The sequence below is a fragment of the Artibeus jamaicensis genome, unplaced genomic scaffold, assembly GCF_021234435.1.
Source record: "Artibeus jamaicensis isolate MK-2021 breed Jamaican fruit bat unplaced genomic scaffold, CSHL_Jam_final contig_787, whole genome shotgun sequence".
Lineage (NCBI taxonomy): Eukaryota > Metazoa > Chordata > Mammalia > Chiroptera > Phyllostomidae > Artibeus > Artibeus jamaicensis.
In genome coordinates, this window is record NW_026521972.1 from 5,721,797 (window position 1) to 5,738,488 (window position 16,692).

Genomic DNA, 16,692 nt, shown 5'->3' on the forward strand with positions numbered 1-16,692 from the left:
GGAATTTTTCTGAGGTATAAAAACATCATAGGCCCTGGCTGGTGTAGTTCAGTGGATTGAGCACGGGCCGGTGAAGCAAAGGGTTGCTGGTTCGATTCCCAGTAAGGGCACATGCCTGGGTTGCAGGCCAGGTCCCCAGTGAGGGACACAGGAAAGGCAAGCACACACTGATGTTTCTCTCCCACTCTTTCTCCTTCCCTTCCCCTCTCTCTAAAAAATAAATAAATAAAATATTTTTATAAAACATCATAGTTATCTTAACTCTTCCCTAGAATTTTGGTGATCCATTTAAAAAATTGATTTTAGAGAGAGGGGAAGGGAGAGAGAAAGAGAAAGCTCAGTTTGTTGTTCTAACTATTTATGCATTCACTGGTTGATTCTTCGATGTATCTAGACCCTGGATCACACCCAGAACCTTGGCGCATGGGAACAATGCTGTAACCAACTGAGCTACCTGGCTGGGGCTGGTAGTCAAGTTTTACATAGTAACTATAGATAGTAAATATCACAAATGGCAACCAAACCAGTGATTAGTTCTAAAAAGAGGCCTCTGCACATTCATCCGCTGTTGGTAGTAGAGCTAATCATCAATAATCAATATCGGGTTGACCTCTTTGCACTCAACGTGTTTACTTTGCTTTGGCTGCTTCCTAAAAGGACCACCCCTCCACTGCCCCCTCCACCCCCATTAAAAAAAGTAAAAGATCAATGTCTTCAATATGTTCATTTTATGCATCCAAATGAAAGTAGGTTAAAGATATGTTCCATAGAGTAGAGCTGTTTATAGTACATCTCTTTACTTCTTCGAGTCGTAAGTTTTAGCAGTAAGCTAGCTACACAGATCAAAATGTAAACCTTTAGATTTTTATACTTTTCATGGTGGAACTTAAAGAGCTACAATTTATGTTCTTGTGACAAATTCTTATTATCAACATCCTTTATGTGGCTGAAACATCTTTCTCACTAGAAAATATCTCCCACCCCATTCAAAGAAATGCGAACTAGTTCAAATTTAACCTGAACATAATATAATTTGGACTCTATCATTAAAAAATATATTATGCATTTTGAAGAAAAATTACTTATAAATATATGGTTTGGGGGATTACTGGTGTGCGTGCTTATTAGTATATTTTAAAAGTTACCTTTTTTCTCCTGCACATTCAAGTCTCTGTTCAATTTATTTTCACTCCGTCTCATAGTTTTTTTTCTTTTTCCAAGAATCCAGAAATCTTTACAGAAATATTTTGTTTCCCTTTAAATAAATATCAAGACTAGGAGTATGGCAGTAGCTAAGTGATTCGAAATTCCATGCCTCCAATATGCATAAACTTTTTCAGAGGTGCTAAAATTCACTAGGAGAAAGAAGTTCAGTAAGGTTTTTGAGTAGCTTTTTATTACTGTTTAAAAATAAGCAAATTTTAACATTATTCACAACACAGTACGTAAGTTCTTTATTGCTTCAGCAATTACTAATATGTTTACAATCCCTTATCGGAGATGTTTTGGCCTGATATATTTCAGAATTCAGAACTTTTAATGCAAAGGTGTGTTTGTCAAATATTTTACAACGCCTCCAGTGAGGGCTGGAACTGCATTGTAATCAAGCATTATTATTTCTGTAGAAAATTTATGAATATTCACACCAAGTGAATATTCAGTTATACATAGCTTCAGTTCCATTCAGGTCAGATTTCACCAAGGGGAGTGAGGAAAGATAGATACAGAATTGGGACCTGCAAAGTCATGTAAATCTGAAATCTAGTTCTTTATATTTGATCTCCAGTTAAAGCTATTGCAAACTGTTGTGGTTTTTTTTTTTTTTACAAAAAAATAAAGTGTATTTGAAATGAAACAATCAGTTTTATGCAGGAGATAAATGTAAAATAGATTAACCTGTAAACAACAAAGTTAATCACATGATGTTATTCCTTCTAGAACTTGCCTAGCTTCACTGTTTGAAAACTCCATTTTTTGGCGCAATAGTAAAACATCACATCAACCCCAAGCTTGCAGTGTGAGAATCTCTCGGGGATTAAAGGACCTCAGGCATCATGAAGACCTGAAGAAGGGTAGGGAGGCCCAGGATAGCGCAGAATCCTGCAGCATGTCTACGCTGGGCAAACTTCAACCTTAGTGGATGAAGGTTAAGCAAGGTTCAGTAGGTACCAGTGTAGTTGTTCCCTTACTAGGACACAGGGTGAACAATAAGATTCCTTTATAAGGCACTGGTGTAACTTTTTGCTTGGGGTTTGCATAAAGGTCAAACTGGGGAGGGGGGCGAAGCGGCTGGTAAACCAGAGCTGGGGCTTCTAGAGGAAGGGAAACAGGTCGCCGAGTCTTGGAACAAGTTGGGCATGAAGGTCTGAGCCTTCGTTTCCCGCGTCCACCCCAAAGGGTTAGGTACCTGTGTAGCTGGAGCGTGGCCGGCCGAAACCCCACTGAGACCCCGGCCTGGGCGCTAGGCTCCACCTGCAGCAAGTAGTTTTTTATGGCCAGGCCGGGCTTGGACAGCTCATCCGGTAACCACCGAACCATTCCCAGGCCCGCAGACCAGGGCCCAGCCCCAAACCCAGGATGCCTGCCGGAGGTGGGGCCGGGTCCCCACAGAGCGCAGGCCCGGCCCGCCCCTTAGCTTCGAGAGTGGGGAGGGACCTTCGCGGCTCCTACCCAATCCCGGCTCCCCGGTGACTGTAGGGTAGAACCCTCGCAGTTTTCCACCCAATCCCCACTCCCCGGTGGCCGTTGGGCTGGACCCTCAAGGTTTCCATCCACTTTCTCGCTAGTTCTGAACACTTAAGGGAGCGGGCAGGCGCGGTTGTCGGATGCGACGGAGTGGGCGAAGCTCGCGGGGTGAGGACGGACTGGTCCTGGGAGACAGCGCTCCCTCCTTCTTCTAAGGTTGGGGGCGGGGGAAAGTTAAACAGTGTAGAACAGAGTTGAATAATGCAGGACGGCGGAGGTGCCAGGACTCCGCGAGGGAGCCGGGTCAGCAGGCATCTTACCTGCTGCCCGGGTCGGAGACATCGGGCCGCAGGGCTTGTCCGACGTGATGCTTGGTTAGATTTCTCTCACTTGGCCGCCTTTTGAGTGTACACAGCTGACCTCGGGTTGGTGGGAGGAGTCTCGGAGCTCTCGTCGCCCTCTGCGCCCCAGGTCTTTGAAGCCCAGCCTTGAACTCTGTGTAGGCGCCGGCACCAGATAGTGACTGGGGCACTGAGAGGTTCATTGTATCACGTGAACCTGTCTAATGAAAGGGAGTGCAGTTGCTTGAAACCGAGTGTAATTTTCATCCAGTTTTCTAGCAGATGGACTAATTTATGCGTGCGTTTGCTGTACTTTCCCAACTGTCTTGGGGCCTCCCAACTTCTAGATTGTCTGTTCTCCACTTTCTTTCACCAGTTTTTGTTACTATATCCACTCTACAACCCCGCGCTTGTTTCTTCCTTCCCATAGTCACCAGCCTTGTTCAGAGCCGTGTGATTTCAAAACAGGCTCCTGGCAGTCCTAAACAGTTCATCTGGTGTAGTGGTATGTTGACAATCAATGTTTTAAAACTTACTGTTCCTAAGTCTCTTTCCCACTTTGAGTCTACAACTTATTGCTGCCAGTAAGCCTATTATAATTAAACCCAGTGTCATCATTTTCTTAATGAGAATATAGGTTTTGGGGGGAATTATTTAATCTTTATGGTCGAGGGTTCAAAACAAATAATCCTTCTTGAAAGGATGCGGTGGTCCAGCCGCAGCAGGGTCCAGAGATCCCGAAGGTGGGTAAGGCATCGGGGATGGGTAACAGACGACATCACCCCTCAAAGGACAGTGAAGCTCTGTTCCGTTTATTGCAAGTATAAGCAGGTTTTTATATTTTCATTTTAGGTAGTGATTAATATTTGCAGGTATATAGCATGATCAGTTAAGCAGAAAAAATCAATACAAAGGTAACCAGGAAAAGTACAAGAATTTCCATAGTTTCAGTTACATTAAACAAAAGTTGTTTTGACCAAGAGAGCCATTAATCAGACAATTTGAAATAGCTCTATGTACAGAATTTGAATGTCTTATTGTTTATTAAAGGTCTTAGAATTTGGGGCAAAAGATACACTAGACTGAGCAGAGGTTAGGAAATTTATTATAAGGCCTTTGTGATGTCTAACTTAACTATTTTCTCTGTCTAAAAGTTTTCTCTGTGTACTATAAACTCTGACTCTTTAGTAACTGTTTCTGAGTGTTTAGTTTGTAATAACTGGCCAGCTTTTTTTATTTCTATGCCTGTCTAATTGATATATATTTTTATTCAAGGTAAAGGAGGGGTGTTACTCCAACAACTTTTAGATATTCAGGGGCTATTTCATTAGAGGGGATTAAGATGGGGGAGTGCTCTGGGTAATTCTGGCTCCCTGCTACCTAGTATTAACTTGTTCTGCATCTGCTTAACTGGGTCAGGGAAGGAAATATTCTTCCCCTTGGATTCACTGGACATTGTGGGTCTCTCCTCCTCTGGGCCCCCAGAGAGGGTATTATTTTGGGGAAAGGCCAACGTGGCATTGTTCTCAGTCTGACCTAGTTGTTGATCAGCTCTGAGAATGGCCATCATTTCTAGGAGATTCCAAATTATCAAAAAAGTAAATGTCGGAACACCAAGAGACGGCAAGAACAGAATCAACACCATATATCCACTTATGCCACGTCCACCTGGCCAGAACATGCTTCTGTGAAGTCGTAGTCCCCATGCCTCGACTTTGTCAGACGACATGGTTAGCGTTTGATGTGGCAAAAGGATCTGATAATTCATATTTTCATGTGTACCTCTGGGTTAGTTAAGACTGCACCGTGTATGGAATTGGAGTCTGTTAAATGGCAGGGAGGTATACAGAGAGTAGCTTGCTTTTTCTATATATGTGTATTTGTTGCCTATTGCTTCCATAATGATTTATTACAAACAATGAAAAAACCACATTTGTTACCTCATAGCTTCTATAGATCAGAAATCCAGGTAGGTTTAGCTGCACACTCTGCTTAGGATCTCACAGAGCTATAATAAAGGTTTCTGTATGTAGGTCTGGGCCCTTTTCTGGGGGCTCCGGGGGGAGAACCTCTCCAGGAGGCTCATTGAGGTTGTTGGCAGAATTCATTTCCGTGCAGTTGTAGAATGGAGGTCCCGCTTTCCTTACTGGCTGTCAGCTGGGGCCTCTGTTAGTTCCATAAGACCACCTGCGTCTTCAAAGCCAGACAGCACCTTCTGTGGTTTTTTTTTCTTTTTTTAAGATTTTATTTATTTATCTTTAGAGGGGAAGGGAAGGAGAGAGAGAGAGAAACATCAATGTATGGTCACCTTTCGTGCGTCCCCTGCTGGGAACTGGCCTGCAGGGAACCTGCCTGCAACCCTGGCATGTGCCCTGACTGGGAATCAAACCGCGATTGTCTGGTTCTCAGGCCCGTGCTCAATCCACTGAGCTACACCAGCCAGGGCCCTTTTGTGGTTTTAATCTCTGACTCTTCTGTCTCCAGCTGGAGAAAGCTGCCTGCTCCTAAGGGCTCAAGTGATTACATTAGACTCATCTGCATAATCTCCCTATTTTAAGGTCAGTTGTGCTGTGTGAAATAACATGATCACAAGCATGAAAGTGAAAAATCTCATGTTCATGGTTCTGGGAATTAGGGAGGGGGTGGGGAATCATGGAAGCCATTCATAGAAATTCTGCTTAGGTATCATAATATGGTCATCTTTACTAGATTAATTTATTTTTATAATGTGCTTCAGCACGCATTTTTTTGAAAAACTCTTTAACAACTCTGTCTGATCATTTGATTATGCTCTCTAGTTAAGGAAGTGTAGTTAAAGTTAGTCACCTAGGGGCATATGTTTGGAAAGTGGTAAAGTTGGTATTTGAACCCAGATCTACATTTCCATTAGATCTAAAGCCATGTTTATGGGTGGTCAAAGTGAAGTGTAACTAAAGCCATTAGACAAGAAGAGGCTGAGGAAGTATGAGATCTTTGTTGTCGCTCACTTTTGGATTGTCTCTTTATATTAGTGGTATAGGCCAATAATCAGCTCTTCTACCTTAACAAAGGAAGCCCAAAATACAGTGGTATGAGTGAGAGAAAAGTTTTTATTTTTCATATATTTAGAGGGAGGAGTCCAGGGCTAGTAGGAAGATTCTGACAACCTCGATACAAGCATCCCTCATTTTATTGCACTTCACAGATTTGGCTTTTAGAAGTTGAAGGCAAGATACTCCACCAGCAAAACGATTATAACTCACTTTATTGCAATGATTGGAAACCAAGCTCCCAGTATCTTGTTTTCTTGTACATGGCTTCCATGAATGGGTCCAAAGTGCCGTTCCAGTTGGGACTACCTGCTAGGCGGTGAGAAGGAGAGAAAGCACAGGGAGGACACATGTAGTCCTTTATAGGGGATGACCTGGAGGTGATACATGCATCACAGAGCCATTCTTAGCTCCAAGGGAGCATCGGAGGTACAGCTCTGTAGCAGTATGCCCAGCTAAAACTTGAGATTCTATTAGGAGACAAGGGGAAATTATATTGGCTGAAAAGAGTTTCTGCCACACCCTTGTTTTTGTTAATGTTTTATTTTGTAACCTATGATTGGAACATTTTGTTTGTCTTTGCTATTAATTTTAAAAGGTAGTATTTAAAAGAACAGAAAATTCTTACTCAATGTTGTTTTTTGATTTCTCAATTGCTATTTTTAAATATATTTTATTGATTATGCCATTACAGTTGTCCCATTTCCTCCTCTTCATTGCCCCCCTTCATTCCCCTCCACCCTGCACACCCCCCTCCCCCATCCCCCCCCTTTAGTTCATGTCCATGTGTCACAAGTTCTTCAGCTTCTACTTTTCCCATACTATTCTTGCCCTCCTCCATTTATTTTCTACTTACAGTCTATGCTACTTATTCTCTGTACCTTCTCCCCCCTTCTCCTCCTCCCACTCCCCTGTTACTAACCCTCCATTTCTATGGTTCTGCTCCTGATCTATCTGTCCGCTTAGTTTGCTTTTATTTTAGGTGTGGTTCTTAATAACTGTGAGTTTGCCGTCCTTTCACTGTTCATCTTTTTTAATCTTCTTTTTCTTAGATAAGTCCCTTTAACATTTCATATAATAAGGGCTTGTGATGATGAATTCCTTGAACTTGACCTTATCTGAGAAGCTCTTTATCTGCCCTTCCATTCTAAATGAAAGCTTTGCTGGATAGATCAATCTTGGTTGGAAGTCTTTGGATTTCATGACTTGGAATACTTCTTTCCAGCCCCTTCTTGCCTGTAAGGTCTCTTTTGAGAAATCAGCTGACAGTCTGATGGGAACTCTTTTGTAGGTGACTGTCCCCTTATCTCCTGCTGCTTCTAGAATTCTCTCATTTTAATCTTGGCTAATGTAATGATGATGTGCCTTGGTGTGTTCCTCCTTGGGTCCACCTTCTTTGGGACTCTCTGAGCTTCCTGGACTTCCTGGAAGTCTATTTCCTTTGCCAGATTGGGGAAGCTCTCCTTTATTATTTGTTCAAACAAGTGTTCCTCTTGTTGCTCTTGCTCTTCCCCTTCTGGTACCCCTATAATTAGGATGTTGGAATGTTTAAAGATGTCCTGGAGGTTCCTAAGACTTTCCTCATTTTTTTGAATTCATGTTTCTTTATTCTTTTCTGTTTGGTTGTTTCTTTCTTCTTTCTGGTCTACTCCCTTGATTTGAGTCCCAGTTTTCTTTCCCTCACTATTGGTTCCCTGTGTATTTTGCTTCATTTCACTTAGTGTAGCCTTCATTTTTTCATCTCATTTGCGATGAAAATCAACCAGTTCTGTGAGCATCCTGATCACCAGTGTTCTGAACTGTGCATTTGATTGGTTGGCTATCTCTTGGTCACTTAGAAGTATTGGCTCTGGGGCTTTGAGCTGTTCTTCTACTTGAGCCATAATGTTTTGGTCAGGTCCTGCCTGTTATTTATGAGGGGTGAAGGCTTAGGTGTTCACCAGGGTGGGTCTACCCAGTTGCCAGGTTGTGACAGGAGGTGGGGTTAGAGAGGGAGCAGTGGCATTTGTTCCACTCTTTATCGGATTTTGGTCCCCTCTGCTGCTTCCCACAAGCAAACTGGGCCCTTCTGGTTCTGGTGGGCTTGTGCACATTCTAGGACCCTGTGGGTCTCTCTAATGAACTATTCTGTGAGGCTCCGAGCCTCTCCTGACACCTCAACCCCTGAAAGTTTTTTCAATCAGTGCTTTTAGGCTTTATTTCCATCGCTGGGGCCCTGGGTTGTGAAGTATGTCTCACTGCCCATTATTTTTGCCTGGTTTATCTGTGCGCGAATGTGTGTCCACAGTCAGCCAGCCACCTTTTGAGCCTTACTGGGTTTGCTCGTTTCACCCCTGGGCCCGCCTGGGTCTGCTAACCACCTCCTTTTCCTGCAGGGACCCCTATCTGCTGGCTGCCAGCTCCGCCTTTCTTACTGGTCTGGATGAATGGTTTGTTGTTGTTGGACTTCGGTTCAGTTTTCTGTCTGTTTTGGTTGTGTTTTTGTTTTTAAATCTTTGTTGTCCTAAATGTGGTTGTGCAAGGAGGTACAGTATTTCCACCTATGCCTCCATCTTGGCTGGACGTCCTCAATTGCTATTTTAATATATAATTTAGTTTTAAAAGGCTTTTTTTGAGAAATCTCATTTTTCATTTAGCACTTGTATACCTCATTCACATTTTGAGTTAATTTAATTTTCTGATGAAAATTAATACATATTGTGGAAAACATCCAAGATTGCTTTGGGACTCTTGAAACCATTCATATAGGCCCTACACCATCCGCACCATTAGGTAGTAGCAGCTTCTCCTGTGATTTTGTTTATTCTGTAATAGAATAACTTGCCTTGGTCTTAGGCAAGTAACTACTAAATCTGAGTTTTGGTTTCTTCATTTGTAAAATGGCACTGAATGCCACCTTTCAGAGATAATATGAAAATTAGGGAGATAACACATTTTCTGTAACATGTACTACAGTATTTGGCAAATAGTAGGTGCTCAGTAACTGATCATTATCCTGGTCCCACTGATCACGCCTTGACTTCTAGTACCTTGAGTTGTGGGGAGGAAAAATACTTTTCCTTCTACTCTTCTAGATTCTTGTGGTTGGCCTAATAATCAAATTGATGTGAGACAGAGTAACAGGAGAAAATAGCCAAATTCATTATGTAATACTTACGGAGGTTCTGTAAGAATATGGGCCCCCGACCCCCACCCCGGAGAGATCTGGCAGTTTACGGCTTAAGTGCCATCTTCAGCCAAGAGGTGGGAGGTTGGGCTCTGGGACTACAAAGGGCAGGGAAGCAATTCACGTGGAGAGTGAAAAGCAAATGTTTGGTAAATAAATGTTTTCGGGGTCATCGTTGCATTCCTTTCACTGTGCGACACTGAGCGAACTACAGCAAATGCCCTGCCAGATTCCTCCCTCTGTTCACACTGAGTTCATACTTAACTGTAGTTACCAGTCGCTCCCTTCCTGGAGCAGGTTTTCTGTCTGAATGTTTTCAGGCTGTTTGAAGGCAGGTCTAAGTTTTCCCTAAATCTTCTTTCTTAAAAATAATGAGCTTAAAATAATCAGTATCCCCCAAAAGGCATGTTTTGGGGTGGCAAACTCTGCTTCCCATCAGTCTACAATTTTTTTTAAGTTGGTTCTCGACAAGTTCATGAAAATGTTTATTAAGGGCTAGGACCAAGTCCTGAATATACTGTGGTCCCTAAATATTGATTTTGTGAGTTGGACCTACCCCATGTAAGAATATTTATGAGATTGAAGTTCTGAGGCCTTTTTTTGTCTTTAGTTTTTCTATTGTGATTGCATCATGGAAAATCAATTGGCTAAGTCAACTGAAGAACGAACATTTCAGTACCAGGATTCTCTTCCATCGCTTCCTGTTCCTTCACTCGAAGAATCGTTAAAAAAATACCTTGAATCAGGTATGTTTGCAATCTTTCGTGTAACTACTGTTAGCAACTTAAAGCACTATGAAATTATTAGAGGTTCATGAGGGTCTAATTGCTTTTTCTTTCAGGCTCATGATAATTAAATATCCTTAAATGTCCAAAATTTTCTCCTAATTTTTCCATGTAAGTTTAAAAAGCCAGATATTACTATTAGGCTTACAATAAAAAGTAGCAGTTCTCCGCCTCACCGCCCGTGCCCCGCAAATCCTACTCTCTCCAGCAAGCACTTTCAAATAATTTACCGGTTTCTTATGTTATCTCCAGGCTTAAACTACTTAAACTAAATATCTCATTATTTCTTAGATTTTTCGGTTGTTGATGTTATGAATTGGCTCCTAAAATATGTGGATTTAGCTCTCTTACTCCCTAACATCCCCCTGCCCGGATATGTCCAGTCCAACGCATCCACATTCCCCTCTCATTCTCTCAATGTCGTTGTACCAACCGCCATGTGAGAATTAATTTGTATTTACCTGATTTAACTTAAGGTTCCACCTGCTATAACTCAGTCTTTACGGAATTAATGTACCTAATCATTTACGGTTTATGGTTTTGCAGTTATTCATAACAGAACCAGTTGGTACACTTTGATTACCTTCTTGCTGCATTTCCCCCCGTTTTTCATTTGCTGAGTTTGCTTTGTCGTCACAACTTAATTCATTCTCGAACACTTGAGTGCACTGAGGATCCCTGACTATATGCAGTAATAAGATATTCTTAGTTTCATTTCTCCTCGGAGGCATCCCTCCTGGCACCCTCTACCCTCCAGGCCCAATCTGGGGCCTGCCTTTGGTCATCGTCCTGGCCGTTCGCTTCCCCTCTCCAGTGTTGGATTCCATGGTTCCTGGAGTCGGTCTCCCTCTTTTTTTCTCTTTGTCTTCCCATATTTTAGTGCAGTATGTCTTCAGTAGCCACTTGAGAAAGGGTATCTGGGAGGAAAATAATGAAGGACCTAAAAAATATTTAATCTACCTTCATACTTGATTGTTAGGCTGACTGTAGAATTCTGGGTTGGAAATTATATTTTTAAAGAGTTTTGAAGGCGCTGTTTGTTTCTCTTAAGAAGTCTGATGCTGTTCTGATGTTCAGTCCTTTATGAGTTTTTAATTCTCTGAGTGTGTTTGAAGCCCCCTTTTTTTATCCCTACCATTCTGAATTTCTCAATGATGTCTCCTAGTTTTTTAAATTTTTGTCTCTGAATACCCAGTGGGTTCTTTTAGTATAAAAAGTCATGGTCTTTAGTTCTAGGAAATTTTTGAAATATTTGATAGTTTTCTCCTCAGTTCTTTGCTCTGTCTTTCTGGAACCCCTGTTACTTGGATCTGGGTCCTTCTGGGCTAAGCTTTTCATTTAAAAATGTTTTCCTTAAGTTATTAGTGTGTTAATTGCTGTTGAGTCAGCTTTTGCTCCTGGCGACTCTATAAATGAGCGATGTCCCCAATGTCCTGTCCTCAACCCTACTCACCTGCTACAGACTCATACCTATGGCTTCTCTTATATGATTGATCCACCTGGTCTTCCTCTTTTTCTGTTGTCTTCTATGTACCCAGTTTTATTGTCTTTGCCAAAGAACCCTGCCTTTTCATGATATGACCATGGTAGGACAGCTACAGTTTTGTCTTTTTGCCTCCAGTCATATTTTGGGCAAATGCTAGGACACACTTGTTTGTCTTTCCGGTGGTCCAGGGTATCCATAGAGCTCTCCTCCAACAACATGTTTCAAATGAATCACTTTTTTCCTAAGAGCCTTCTTCACTGTTCAGCGCATGCATCTGTAAATAGTCATTGAAAATACATAGGTATGGATGACCTGAGCTTTGGTCTCCAACAGCCCACCTTTGCCTTGGTGATCCTTTCTAATTTTTCCCCTGCTGCCCTTTCAAGTCTCAGCCTTCTCTTGAAGGCTGCAGTCTCTGTTTGAATTGATGACTGAATCAAAGTAAGCAAAATCTTAACAGTGTCATTATCTTCATTGTCTGTGTTAAAGTTGTGTATTTCTTCTGTAGTCATGAGTTTTGTCTTGATGTTCAAATGCAGCCCTGCTTTGGCACTTTATTCTTTCACTTTTGTCAGAAGTCATTTCAGACCATTGCAGCTTTCTGCCAGTAAGATGGTGCCCTCTGAGTATCTTAGATTATTGATAGTTCTTTCACCACTTTTCACTCCACCTCCCTTTGATTCTCGTCCAGTTTTTCATATGCTATGTTTTGTGTACATGTTAAACAAGTAGGGAAATAAAATGTGTCCTTATCTGACACCTTTGCTTCTAGGAAACTGTTCAGTCTTTCCTTATTCTGTCCTGACAGTGGCTTGCTGTCCACAATACAGGTTACACATCAGGGTGGTCAAAAGCTGAGGCACATCCATTCCTTTTACAGCAACCAGTAGCTCTTCATGCTTGATGCAGTGAAAGGCTTTACTGTAGTCTGTAAATCCACTGGAGCAGACTGGGATCCATTGGAGCACTCCAGCATCCAACAAGTGCTTGCAGTTCGAGGGCCCCTTCCTTCTCTGAATCCAGCTTGAATATCCGGCTTTTCCTCAAAGGCACAGCCTTTGTTGCACACCTAGAGCGTCACTTTAGGTGTGTGGAAGTTAGAGCAGTGGGCCTGCCAAGGACTTACTCTACTCCTCAGCATCTCTTTTCTTGAAGATTGGGGTGGATATTTATTATTAACGCCTTCCCCTTTTTGGTCTGTTCACTGTTTAATATTACCAATCCTTTGTTAGTTCTGCTTTCTGACTCTCCCGTGAGAGGCTTCCCTCAAGGATTTGGCAGTCCTTAGGAGTTCTGTGTTCATGGGTGGGGCTGTGTGGCTAGCGAGCCTTAGAAGGAGCCTTCTAGGGTAGCAGGACAGAGACCCAGCAGTTCTGTTACATCATACTCAAACACCAGAAGTCCTTTCTCTTATACTTACCACTCTAGTCAAGGAAGAATCTTACCATTTGTTTAGAAGGCATAAGCCTGACTTCCCGTGTTTTAGTTGGGGGAGGGGGCTGGAGGACTCATTGTTCTGAGTATAGGCTTTCATTGTAATCCAGTCCTCTTTTTTTCACTTTGAGCTAGAATCCATGTATCCTGCCTGCCTGGTTCAGCTTTTCCTGAGAGTAAACCACATTTCTACTGGCACTGGGAGGAAATTGCCTGGCTTTCTGTACAGAGGCGAGTGTGGATGGAGCGATTGCCGCTTCCAGAGACTTGCAAGCAAGCCTCCTGTTTTCGGTCTCACTTTGCCCCCTGCTTTTGGAAGTCCGTGCATCTTGAATTCTTGAACCTTTCTGGGATTATACTATAGGAATTGGCTTGCTTTTTGGTTTGCACCTAACTCTCTCATGACCTTCTACTCTCCAGGCTTTTGATACCTGCTCCATTCTACAAAGCCAGTTGCCATTTTCCCATGTGTTTTATAATTAGTAAAATGTTAGTTTAATCTGTCTGCTGTTCTCTCTTTTTTATCTTTTGTCCTTATGGATTTATACCTTTTTAATTACTGTCATTTTAGCGAGTTTCTAGAATTTGTGGAGGTAAATCTATGTACAGTCAAACCTTGATTCTTGGACATTTAGGTTCTCGGCCAAGTTGTTTGAGGAAAAATTGTCTCAGTTGTCAAACAAAGCTTTGGTTCTTAGTCCAACAACCTGTCATGCTGGTACCTGTATGATCAGTCAGGTGTCTCTTAGGTGACAAAGGAGAGAATGCTCGAGGGAGACTGTGATTCTGTTTTCTAACAAACGGCTTCTCCAATAGGCTTCTGGACAAATTAAGTTCAACAGCCAAGGTTCCACTGTATTTAGTTTTCTTAATTGAAGTGGAAGCCCTCTGTTTTTTAATTTTTTAAAGTTCTTTATCTCTTTTTTCTCATCTACTTTCATCTGGGAATTATAGTATTTTTTAAAAAAATTCACTGGTTGACAATCGCGGTTCGATTCCCAGTCAGGGCACATTCCTGGGTTGCAGACCGGTTCCCTGCAGGCCAGTTCCCAGCAGGGGACACATGAGAGGCAACCACACATTGATGTTTCTCTCCCTCTCTCCTTCCCTTTCCCTCTAAAGGTAAATAAATAAAATATTTAAAAAAAAATTCACTGGTTAATCACTGTTTTTGATTATTCACTTATATACTTTATGAATACTGATAGTTAAATTGATTTTAAGACAAGATTTTAAAGAGGCAAACTACAACAAAAGGAAGATAATAGTGCCCTAAGATTTCTAAAATGTATTTTATAGCTTAATTTTCAAAGCACTTGGTTTCTTGATTTCGATGGACTAAGAACTCTGTATCCTTTCTTTTTTTTTCTCTCCTTCCCTCCCTCCCTCCCTCCTTCCTTCCCTCCTTCCCTCCCTCTCTCCCCTTTTTTTGTTTCCATTCTTTGATTCTTTGTTTCCTTTCTTTGCTTTCCTCTCTTTTTGAAGGAAACCCAAACCAACACTGCTCTGAGCAGGCTTTGCACTGGCATGTTGCATTTACACACAGAATGCTCACAGCTCTGCTTGAACACCGGTGGAAAGACGCTGATTCACTGTTCAGGGCTAAATAGCATTTACTCTCCTACTGGACTGATAGCTATGCAGTAGTCCCGTCTCTGTCACTTTAGTCATCAGCATCCAGAGTGATTTTAAAATAATTTCTTAGAAAATGGTTATTAGATTACATAATTTCCAGTTGTATTTTTTTTTACAGTATTTTGTATTGTTACTTTTGAGATATTTTCAGGTTGTAAATTCTAATTTATTGGATGGCAGTGATAATTAATATATGCATAATTATTTTACATAACCAAGTCTCTGGATTTGTGTAATAATAATTGAGGTGACTTTGTGGTACTTGATGTGCAAGTACTTTAATGCATATATGCATATTTTTTCTTTATAGTAAAGCCGTTTGTTGCAAATGAAGAAGAATATAAGAAAACTGAAGAAATTGTCCAAAAATTTCAAAATGGCATTGGAGAGAAACTGCACCAGAAATTGCTTGAAAGGGCAAAAGGAAAAAGAAATTGGGTATTTATGTTATTATACTTAAGAACAGAAAATTGGTGATGCTTAAAAAGTAAAAATGTAAATAACTTTATTTTTTAATTATTACTGTAAAAATTCTTGCAGTCAATGTGGTCATTCAAAAGAATTAAGGAGTCAGCCCTAGCTGGTGTAGTTCAGTGGATTGAGCGTGTGCCTGCGAACCACATGATCGCGGTTCGATTCCCAGTCAGGGCACATGCCTGAGTTGCAGGCCAGTTTCCAGCAGGGGACTCACGAGAGGCAACCACACATTGATATTTCTCTCCTTCTCTCCTTCCCTTCCCCTCTAAAAATAAATAAAATCTTTAAAAAAACATAAAGTCTTTAAAAAAAAAGAATGAAGGAATCACTGAACTCTGTAGAGTTTTGAGTGTTGTGAGTTGGAAAACTTATTAAAATGCAGATTTCCTGGGACAAATAATTCTGATTCAGTATCTCTGGAGTGGGGCCCAGAAATCCTTATTTTAACAATTACTCCATGTGGTTCTAATGCAGGTGATTTGTAGACCAAGCTTTAGAGAAACATTTTGTTAAAGTATTAATTGCCTAAAAAATCCTGAAACACTAGTAAAATAGATGCGTCACGTAGGTGACAAATGTTTAAACAATGCATCTGAAAAAAGGCCATTGCAAAGATGGAGATCGGTTATAAGTATTCTCTGTTTCATACCGATAAATGAGATGTTGCCATAATAATTATACAGGATATCAGTGTTCCACAAGTAATCCTTCTTTGGCTTCTTTAGCTTAACTACTTCTGTAGTGCAACTTGAGGATTTAGTCTAGGAATAATGATTGTGATTATCTTTTAGTTTTAGAAATTAAAAAAACTAGCTTATCTTTTCACCAGCCTTTGATGCCTATGATGGAATAATAAAACTTTATACTTCCAGATTCCTTTATTAATCCTGAGTCTTGAGTGATTTTAATTAAATTAGGGTAAAGGTAAGAAGTTGTTGTTCTGCTGGTATCTTTTTCATTTATATCTTTTTTTTTTAAATATTCTATTTATTTATTTTTCGAGAGAGGGGCAGGGAAGGAGAAAGAGTGGAAGAGAAATGTCAATGTGTGGTTGCCTCTCGTGAGTCCCCCACTGGGAACTGGCCTGCAACCCAGGCATGTGCCCTGACTGGGAATTGAACCGTGATACTCTGGTTCACAGGCCCGCGCTCAATCCACTGAGCTACGCCAGCCAGGGCTCATTTATATCTTTTTCTGAATGATTATAATCGAAAACATCAATTTCTTAAAAAATAATTCCAAGTAATTTGATAAGATCTGCTTACTTGTGCATGAAATTAAAGTGTTTCTAGTGAAAGGAGGACACACACATCACTGTGTGAAAAACCTAAACTAGTTTTTAAAAACCTACTGCCAAGTTTTTGTATTTCTGATTTAGTATTTAGTTTTTGCTTAAAAAGGGAAAATTGTAAATCTCTTAAGTGAAGAATTGACTGACCCTCTGTTGTGCCCGAGGTGCTCTGAGAAAACACACCTCCGTCCTGTGTTGAGTATTTGTGACTCCAACATGACCTGTGTGAAGGTCATGCTTTTTTGTTTAATGTTTTTGTTAAACATTAATGTAGTTAAACTGAATAGTATTTAAGACCCTACTGTTTCAAAAGAAATTAAAGAAAAAGAACCGTATAGACAGTAACCTTTTTTCTTACCCTTT

General features: G+C 41.0%; 1 protein-coding gene across 2 annotated transcripts in view; it reads left to right on the forward strand.

The window, feature by feature from the left end:
* Positions 1-2,741: 2,741 nt before the first annotated feature.
* CROT (carnitine O-octanoyltransferase) overlaps positions 2,742-16,692 on the forward strand; it is a 49,448-nt gene continuing 35,497 nt past the window's right edge. The window contains exons 1-4 of one of the 2 annotated variants that reach the window (XM_037129259.2): positions 2,742-2,853; positions 5,511-5,584; positions 9,832-9,967; positions 14,872-14,999. In XM_037129259.2, coding sequence (XP_036985154.2) covers positions 9,853-9,967; positions 14,872-14,999 — 243 coding nt within the window. In that variant the 5' untranslated portion in view covers positions 2,742-2,853; positions 5,511-5,584; positions 9,832-9,852. The remainder of the gene's footprint in view (positions 2,854-5,510; positions 5,585-9,831; positions 9,968-14,871; positions 15,000-16,692) is intronic. The other variant, XM_037129257.2, reaches the window with a different exon arrangement.